We start from the raw sequence: 9,441 nt of genomic DNA, 5'->3' as shown, positions 1-9,441 counted from the left end.
TAGCAAATGCTGATAAGATCAGTAGACTATGGATTGATAAGTTCTTTTGTGTTAAGGAGTGCTTTTTCCCCTTTCCAAATAGAATATTTTCCTTATTTCCCTAATATAACTTAAAGAATTTCTCAGTGGTTCTGTCTTTTCCAGTGAGTTCTCTTACATTTGTCATCAGTTTTCCCTTTAAAGATTCTTAAGCGTCTTAATTGCGTTGTAATTCCTGTTACACCTGTGTGTGTTGGTGTTCTAGGGTGACTAAGGAACACGTGGGCTCCCCCAGCAGGGCTGGCAAGGGCTCTCGGCCCTTTCGGCCACACACAGTCCCAGCACTGGGGGCAGTGGGTGACTGCACGTGTCTTCAGTGGGAGCTGTGGAAAGTGCATTGTAGCAGCAAGGGCAGCCTGATGGGGCGAGTGGAGCTAACCCCGTCTCAGAAGAGAGGATGGGCAGGGAGGACCTGGCCTGGGAGGACTGGGCAGGGAGGACGAGGCAGGGCCAGGGAGGGGTGTTGGTGGGACAGGGAGCTGGCTTCACTCCTCCAGGTTAATGCAGCTTGTGCCATGGGGGTTACAGAAATATGCAGAAAACAGCATATCAAGAAACAGCAATACTCTCACTAAGCAAGTATAGTGGGGCTTGTTGGCTTGCATTGTGAAGATGTGTGTGAAATGAGCCTGGATCACACGCAGGTTGATTCCCTTCTAATTAAGCGTGGGTCGCCAGATTCCAGCCTGCTGTGTGGAGCCCTCAGGCCGCCAATGGCCGAGGGGGTGCGGGGCAGGCGTGATCAGTGCCAGAGGGAACCTCGGGGTTTCGTGACTATCCCGTCCTTCTCTGAGCTGACCCAATGACGCCTTCTCCTGCCCTTTGCAGAACGGTGGTCATGCCGATCGCCAGCGAGTTTGCCCCAGACGTGGTGTTGGTGTCATCGGGCTTCGACGCTGTGGAGGGCCACCCCACACCTCTCGGGGGCTACAACCTCTCCGCCAGATGTAAGTGGTTCTGCGCATGACCAAGGAGCCGCCTCTGCTCATGTCCATGATCCGCTGTGTTCCACGTGTCAGGTCTCCTTCTCAATAACAAGATCAGGAAAGGCACCTTTTTACTAATGGCCAAGGTCCTGACCATTCTGGGAACCAGTCCATTTGCTAGGCCCCAAAGAACTCAAAGTGGGCAGCGGGAGCTCAGACCCAGGCACCTCAGGCATTCTTTGCCCAGGAGGGGCCTAGGGCACACAAGGCTCCCTCTCTGGGATGCGGGTGCCCAGGAACCTGCAGGCCACCTCCAGGGGCAGATCCTGGTCCCACCGAGAGCTGAGACGCGCCCTGTGCTGCTTCTCTGGCAGGCAGCGCTCCTTGGAAATGTAAAGGGAAGTTGCTGGGAGCACAGCCAAGTTCAGAGTTGGATGAGGAAGCCCAGGATGTGGGGGTCCTTTTGGGATCAGCGTTAGGGGGCGTGCTGTCAAGGTGGGAGGAGGGACTGCCCAGCAGTGCTCCCACTGTGCCTCAGCAGTGCTCCCACTGTGCCTCAGTAACTCACAAGGAGATGAAAACCTCTTGGCATCAGCACTCGGCACATACAAAGGCCTGGCCGCCTCCCCCACCCCGGAGTCCCCGAGGAACCTGGAGAACCTCCTGAGGCCGAGGCTTCCTGGGGCCTTGGTCCTAGCCCTGGTGACGCCCTCAAGGCCCCAGCGTCCATCGTGTGCGGCCCTCCCCACTCCTGTTGGCACAGGCGGCCAAGGAGGGGCCCATCTCTCAGGTCCTTGCATGGGGAGGGTGTGGCTCACCCAGGAGACCTGAGGCGGCCCTTGGTGGCCAGGCTTCTGTGGGGCCTTGCACAATCTACCTGTCCCCAGGCTGTGTGGCCTAGTGGCCAGCAAAGTGACCAGACGGAGGGCAAAGAGCTTCCACTGTGCCCAACACCCCACAGCACCCGGCCCGGAGCACCGCGGCCACAACATCCTCAGCTTCCTCCTCAGTCCTCACAGCTGCCTCGAAGCCCCGTCACTGTTCCTATCAGACGGGATGAACCGAGGCTTTGGGAAGTTACAGCCTCGCCAGCCCATGATCGGGGCCACTAATCAGCGACGCGTGGTTCCCGGCTCTCTAATCAGCACCAGCCTGGCCTGGCTGAGGGTGGTGATTACCCTCATCCAGCAGGCATTCCCTCCCGGGGTGAGTGATGTGGGTGCAGTGGCGGGACTGTGGCTCCTGATCAAAGCCAGACGCTCAGACCTGGACGTGGGAGAACCCTCCAGGAGAATATGCAGCCTGTGCACATGTGTACACATACATGTTCAGAGCGTGTCAGATAACCAGAGCCCACTGGGCCGTGGCCACAAGAGCATGGCCATAGCCCCTCTGAGGGGGCCAAAGGGCAGGTGGCCTGCGGCCTCTGAGTGGGGCTGGCTGCCCTCATCCCCTAGAGCAGATGATTTGCTGATTAAAAATCAAAGCATTGAAGCCATAATTCCTATTCTCAAACAGATCAAAGAGGAAATCCAAAGCCGAAACTCCTCAGCAAATCTATTAAACCAAACCCGGCCTGGCCGTGTGTCTCGCCACCCCAGCCCCCAGTCTTCTTACAATGCCGTGAGATACGTTTCTGGGCTGCACTGGCCGCGGCCCTTCCCCGTTCACACCGCAGTCTCCCGTTTCCCGTTGCAGGCTTTGGGTACCTGACGAAGCAGCTGATGGGCCTGGCTGGCGGCCGGATTGTCCTGGCCCTCGAGGGAGGCCACGACCTGACCGCCATTTGCGACGCCTCCGAAGCATGCGTTTCTGCCTTGCTGGGAAATGAGGTACGAAGGCCCCAGAGACCCCCACGGGACACTCCACACTGACAGGCTTGGGGTTGTGGCCTGGCTGCCCGAGAGCCCCAGAGTGTGAAAGCCAGTGGGTCTCTGACCATGTGGATGCCACTGCTCTGCCTTGCACCTGCCCCCCACCCCCGCGTAGCTCTACGTGTGGCAGAACTGTGATGATGGCTGGAAGAGGTGGGTGGGGCAGGACTGGAAGGAGCCCTTTTGTCGTGAGAAGATGGCTCAGGGTCCTCTGCAGTGCAGCTGCACCCTTCCGGTTCAGGGTCCCTCTGTCCGTTACATGGAGCACGTTGTGACCAGAGGTTTTCTGTTTCTCTCTTCATGTCCTCTGTGGACAGTCAGCTTCTCTAGGGAATCCTCATGTGGGTTTCGGTCAGTGGCCCCGAGGCAGGCTGGGGCTCTTCTGCCCAGCAGGCCTATCTGCTGCTCTGAGCCCCCAGGAACATGGCTCCCTGCTGTGTCCCTACCAACACCGCCGGAGGGGGTCAGAGACGCTGTGGTCTGTACAGCCGGGCCTCCGAGGCCTGGGCAGAGAAAAAGAACGTTCCAAGGGCTCAGGGTGAGGGCACCACCTGCAGCGTTCCATTCCAGCGTGATGTTGGAGCCCGGGCCTCCCTGCTCCAGCGCAGGTCCTGAGAACAGCCACCCGAAGTGTGGGGGACTCGAGGGCCATGTGTCCGCATCACTTTACCACAGGAAGTGGAGAGCAGGGCAGTGCTGAGGCTCCAGCACGCCAGATGCAGAGGCCTTGCTGGGGGGCCTGGTGGGAGTCTGCCTCCCGTGCCCTCTGGGACTGCTGTCCCCAGCTTGGCAGTCCTGAGGACAGTCTCAGAAGAGTCAGGGTGACAGGGCACTTAGTGGGGGTGTCCTGGTGCTCAGTGGTTTTCACCCCCTTCAGATGCTCAGCCCCCACTCTGGGGGGCTTCTCGGGAAGCAGCATCCTCATTTTCAGCTCAAGGAAAGGGCAGCACTCTGCCATCCGACCTCACCTGTCTTTATAAAAAATCTCCCCTGCCCCTTCTGTTTGGGGAACCAGTGGGGCAGCAGCCACTCAGACGCCCTCGGGTCAGTGCTGGCTTTTGCCTGCCCGTGGGTGCCCCAGACCGAGGTGCTGGTCCCAGGCCCTCTGTTCATCAGATGGGCGGTCACAGAGTCACAGGTGCCCTGCACCCTGGGCTCTGGTGTCTGATGGCTCCTACTGACAGGTGCTCTGGCCTGGCATTATGCAGGGGGGCAGAGGGACGACAGGGACTCAGCTGTCCCAGGACACTCTGCACAAGCCTCCCCCAATGGAAAGCCGGCCCTGCTCACTCCAGGACGATCCGGGTGCCGTGCAGCTCGGGGCAGCACCCAGAGGCACTCGAGGTCACAAGCAGGGGGGGAAATGTCAGGCCGCACAGGAGGCCACGGACCCCTGTAGTTAAGCACAGCTCTCGTGAGGTCTGGTGTGCAGGCATCGTTTGCCTCGTTCTGGAAAATGCAGAGGCAGGGTCTGCTCTCTGGCCCACTGTCTGTGGGTGGCCTCAGCGTGTGCTGGGCCTCGAGGTGGCCAGCACACAGGGCACCTTGCAGAGGATGCCTCATGCACGTGGGCATGGGTGCTGGCATTCTCGTTGTGTTAGAACAAAAAGGGGTCTTCTTCCCCAGTGCAAACCCCATTATGAGAGGAACCCCAGTGGTCACAGTCAGTTCCCACCTCCACAACCTCTGCCCTCTGTCCCTGGGAAGCAGGTTGCTTTCCAAATGATTGGTGGCTTGCTGCTAACTGGGGGCCGCTTTAGCAGAGGAAGCCGCGCATTCCTGACCTGGGTCTGCTTGTGAGAGCAGGGTCTTATTGTGAGCAGTCAAGACCCCCACCTTCCTAGGGCCCCAGGCCGCCGCAGCACCAGAACCTTCCTCCCTCCCTTTCTGTCGAGGCCAGTGTGAGGGGCAGCATCAGAGACAGTGGAGAGGGGACCTGGGGCTGCAAGTCCTACCTCCAGCCAGGGCCTCCTCAGTCAGGGGTCTCCCCCTGCATCAGAAGTGGGAGCAGCAGAGGACATCCTCCGGGCCCCTCCCCACCCCCTCAGCAGCCTGTGCCGGAAGCGGGAGCAGCACAGAGCATCCTCCGCCCCCCGCCCCCAGCAGGCCTGCTGCCATGGCTTTCCCAGAAAGGCCAGTTTTGTAATCCTAAATATTGAAAGATTCGCTCTGAGACAAACCTGCTTTATTTTCCAGGAAAGGTCTCATTCAGACACAGGCCTAAAGGCCAAGCACACCAGAAATATCTCCAGGTGACAGAAACTGCCCGGCCCAGCAAGGGGGCCTTTCCGGACTGGGGAAGCCAGGGCGGTGCACGTCAGCTGTGTGTTCCTCCAGCCCTTGCCTTAGAGGGTCCATCCGAGAGAGAGGGGCAGCTTCCTTAGAACCTGCAAGGCGGCGTCTCTCTGCAGTGACTCCTGATCCAAGGGCCGTGGGTGAGGCCTGCAGATGGTTGGCGGGGCTCAGTGCCTTGCCCTGGTGACCATGCGAAGCCGCTGAGGGAGGGCCAGGACTGGCAGCGCTGAGCCTTGGCTCACCCAAAGGCTGCCACAGGGCCTGGACCCAGACTTGGGCAGCCAGGAAGCTGGCAGTCAGGGAAGTGAGCACCGGCCAGCAGTCTCCCAGACAGGAGGGAGGTTCGGTGGCTTGAGGAAGTAGAGGACGCCAAGGGCAGGGTGACCTTGGGGGTCAGTGAGAGCCCAGAGGTACAGGCACCTCACGGGAGGACAGTTGGGCTCTCACAGAGGGCGTGGGGGAGGCTGGACTGGCCAAACCAAGAGCCCGAGGCAGAGGGGCCGGGCCGGAGGTGGTCTGTTGGGCCCCACTGGAACCCCTGGATCTTCTGAGGGGTGGGCACATATGTCCCCTTGCACCGCTCCACCGACAGCTGACAGTGCTGCCTTAAAGACTGCAGGACCACGGCCTGGCCTGGGAGGATGGGAACGGTGCCATGACCCACTACAGAGCGAGACCCCTGGGTGCGTGACCCCGGGCACAGCAGACCTGGCGTATGTGAGACCCCCTGGGTGCCAAACCCCAAGTGCACAGGACTTAGCCAGGGGAGCGACAGCAAGTGATGGCCAAGGGCAGGGCCTTGAGGGGGAGGATCAGGACCTGGCATTGCCAAGGGGAACCCCATGGGACCTGCAGCCTAGGCCATCAGAGTGCCAGCCAGAGGGGTGCCGAGAGGGGACATGGGCAGTGGCTGCAGGTACCAGGACATGCCCTTCCTTCTCCTGGCCGTCTTTGCTGGTCAGAGATGGTGTTCACGTTAACATAAATCACAAGTAGATCAAAGAACCAGGTGGCATCCCTGCAGCCGGCAAGCTGGCCAGCGACAGGCTGGATAAAATACCAGGCTGCTGTTTAAAACGTCCAAAGCACTTTACAGATGCTTTCTTCACATTAAACAGTCTTTTCCCCCTTTTTGCTCCAGTTAAAAGGCAACAGACGTATATATTCTACCATCCCGAAGCCTTATGGTTCTCTGGCTGGTTATTTTAAATAACAATAGGGAACTTCTCTTTGAGCCACGGCCTGTTCTTGCTTCCTGATGCACGTTTGGTCTTCAAACAAGAAAATGTTCTTTTACTTAAACACATCAGAAAGCAGGAAGCACTCATTTTATCAAGGTCTCTTTAAAAGTCTCTTTAATGCACAAGAGTTGGCCTGGGCCCCGCTCCTCTGCCCGGCGGCCTTTGATGAAGGTTGATATACAGTGTGCCGGGCAATCTGGCACACACAGGCGGGGCCGCCAGCTGTGACGGCAGTGGCCTGCGGGGACGCTGCTGCAGCAGAAGTGGCTGAGTTATAGGGTGTGCAGGACAGGAAGCGCAGAGGGGCCTCAGTGTCCCCGCTCCCTATCAGAGCGACCCCTCTGTCTTCAGCTCGCACGTCTGGAGGCCGGTGCTGCTCCCAGCAACTATTTTATGTAATGGTTTCCATGTTCAGTTTTCTGCAACCGCCAGTGACCGTGGACAGTGAAAAGTTCCCTACGAGTGTCGCATGTTGCAGTGTAGACGGGCCATGGAGTCGTGTGGGGGCAGCACCGAGTCGGGCCTCGAGCCAACTTCCATCAAAGACCCTGCACCAGACGGCCACGGGGATCTGTGGCCCAGGCCCGTGCCCCCGGGAGGTTGGGGAAGGGCCATCTCTCCGGTCGGAGACCGTGCCCCAGGCAGGTTTTTGCTTGGGCCAATTTTCTACTTTAGTCATGGGGCATTTCAGGGTTAAAATGCCACCATCTCATTTATCCCACTCCAGGATTCGTGGAGGACATTCGTGGAGCAGGAGAGGGTGTTGTGTGGAAAAGGTTTTCCCCCAGAGTTTAGCTCATTAGTTATGTCCTGATGCTTTGTGAAACGTGTGGACCTGAAGCAGCTCTAACAGAGTAACAAAAACCAAGTGTGTGTGAGCGACTGAGTTGGATCCACCTGAGAGCTGGCTGCCTGCTGCTTCCAGTCACTCTTCCTCATCACACTCACACCCCACATGGGCACCCTCTTGTACACACACACCACACATACGCGCACACACACATACCAAAGTCTCACGCACCACACGCACATCTCACGCACACCACACAAGCACCACAGTCACACATGCACACACCACACGCACACCCTCTTGTGCACACACACACCGCAGATATGCACACACAGGCACCACAGTCTCACATGTGCACACACCACACACACACACCCCCTCTCATGCACACACCACACATATGCACACCCACACAGGCACCACAGAGTCTCAGATGTGCACACACCACACACACCCGCTCATGCACACAACCACATGCGCACACCCACACAGATGCCAGTCTCACATGTGCACATACACACACCCTCTCGTGCATGCACACACCACACATATGCACACACAGGCACCACACAGTCTCACGTGCACACACCACATGCGCATCCTCGCACGCGTGCACACCACATGCACACCCACGCAAGCACCACAGTCACACATGCACACACACGACATACACACCCTCTCGTGCACGCACACACCCCACACAGGCACCACACACATCACATGCACCACACACGCATGCTGTCTTGTACATGCACCACACACGCATGCTGTCTTGTACATGCACAAACCACACGTAGGCACACCCACACAAGCACCACAGTCTCACATATCTGCACATTCATACCCTCATAAATGCACACAACACAGTCTCATGCGCGCATACACAGGCACTACAGTCTCACACACACCACACACGTGCACTCTCACATACCCCACAGGCTGTCACGCACACACATTTACACACATGATTGCTCACACACACCACACTCTCACACTCAGTCACACTCCCCCCATGCCAACAGCAAACGTTTTATCTGCGCACAGCCACGTGTGGCACACACAGGATCCATGTCGTGTGTCCGGCTTGCTCCTCTTTCCATCTGGGCTGCCTAAGCCTTCCTGGCCAACTTGCAGCAAGGCGGAGCCCAGCCTTGTGGCCTTCAGAGTTGAAGGAGCTGTGGCCACATGTAGCGGGGCCGTCCCTCTGGGCCCCGTTACCTGGGTGTTGGGATATGAGGGACATCTCAACGCTCCTCCTTCCTTGGGGCCCCTCTGTAAAGGAGCCTGCGCGTATCCCGCACGGGCCCGGACCGGGGCAGGTGTGGGCTGCTCCGGGTTTGCTTGTGATAGATAGAGTTCTGCTGAGCTTCCGGGCAAGTCCCCAGGACACCTAGGTGACCGTGTCTCCGGTAAATGTCCAGGAGGGGAAGTGACGGGCCCAGGATGTGTTTGTTCACCTTTAGGAGATAACATGAAGAGGCTTTTTAAGGGTTGAAACTGTCTTCAGCAGTGGCGTGACCAGACCTCAGCAGCACTTGGCATTGTTGCCCTTGACCTTTGCCAGCTGGACGGGGGTAAAACTGGCCCCCCTGCAGGGCTCCAGGGTCCCTCGTGGCCGCCATAGCTGGGCAGCCCGGCATCTGCCTCTTGGCCACTTGGGCTTTCCCCTCTCGTGAAGTTCATGTCTTTTGCCTGTTTTTCTCTTGGATTGTTTTTTCCCTATTTGTTCCTAGTGGGGTGAATTAGACAGATGGACAGAGAGAAGGAAGGAGAGAGAGAGGGAGGGAGGGAGCAGTGGTGTGAAGCAGGTTCTCCGCACATTGGTGACCAGCTTTTCTGAGTCCAGGGAGACAGAACACCCACCCACACGTTCTGTGCAGCGGATTTACTACTGACAGACAGGCAGCAGGGGATGGCAGAAGCCCGGGGCACCACGAGCCGGTCCCCCAAGGCTCGGAAAATGCCCCCGTGGATGGAGTCCTGTCTGCACGCTCCTCTAGGAAACAGCCTGTCCTGAATTTTGTACCCCAAGTGCCGTGTGACACGCTGAGCTGAAGCACTGAAGGGTAGCCTGTTTCCACTGGTGGAGGACTGGGACAGAGCCAGGCTGGCTGGCCTGTGTCCTCCGCATCTCAGGCTGTGTTCCCCAGCACAGTCCACAGTCACTCTCGAGAACTACGAGTGTGAGGGACCTGGGTGGGTCCAAGGCCCCCCGGAGAACTGTCCTGCAGGCCGGTGGGTGGGTCCAAGGCCCCCCGGAGAACTGTCCTGCAGGC

General features: G+C 58.4%; 1 protein-coding gene across 1 annotated transcript in view; it reads left to right on the top strand.

Annotated features, from left to right (window-relative positions):
• Positions 1 to 9,441, top strand: part of HDAC4 (histone deacetylase 4) — a 271,636-nt gene that overhangs the window by 250,487 nt on the left and 11,708 nt on the right. Inside the window, exons 22-23 of the mRNA XM_011980321.1 lie at positions 868 to 986; positions 2,664 to 2,797. Coding sequence (XP_011835711.1) covers positions 868 to 986; positions 2,664 to 2,797 — 253 coding nt within the window. The remainder of the gene's footprint in view (positions 1 to 867; positions 987 to 2,663; positions 2,798 to 9,441) is intronic.

The sequence above is a fragment of the Mandrillus leucophaeus genome, unplaced genomic scaffold, assembly GCF_000951045.1.
Source record: "Mandrillus leucophaeus isolate KB7577 unplaced genomic scaffold, Mleu.le_1.0 Scaffold21, whole genome shotgun sequence".
In the NCBI taxonomy this organism is placed as follows: domain Eukaryota; kingdom Metazoa; phylum Chordata; class Mammalia; order Primates; family Cercopithecidae; genus Mandrillus; species Mandrillus leucophaeus.
Note: the sequence above shows the minus strand (reverse complement) of the source record. Positions and strands in the feature narration are given on the sequence as shown.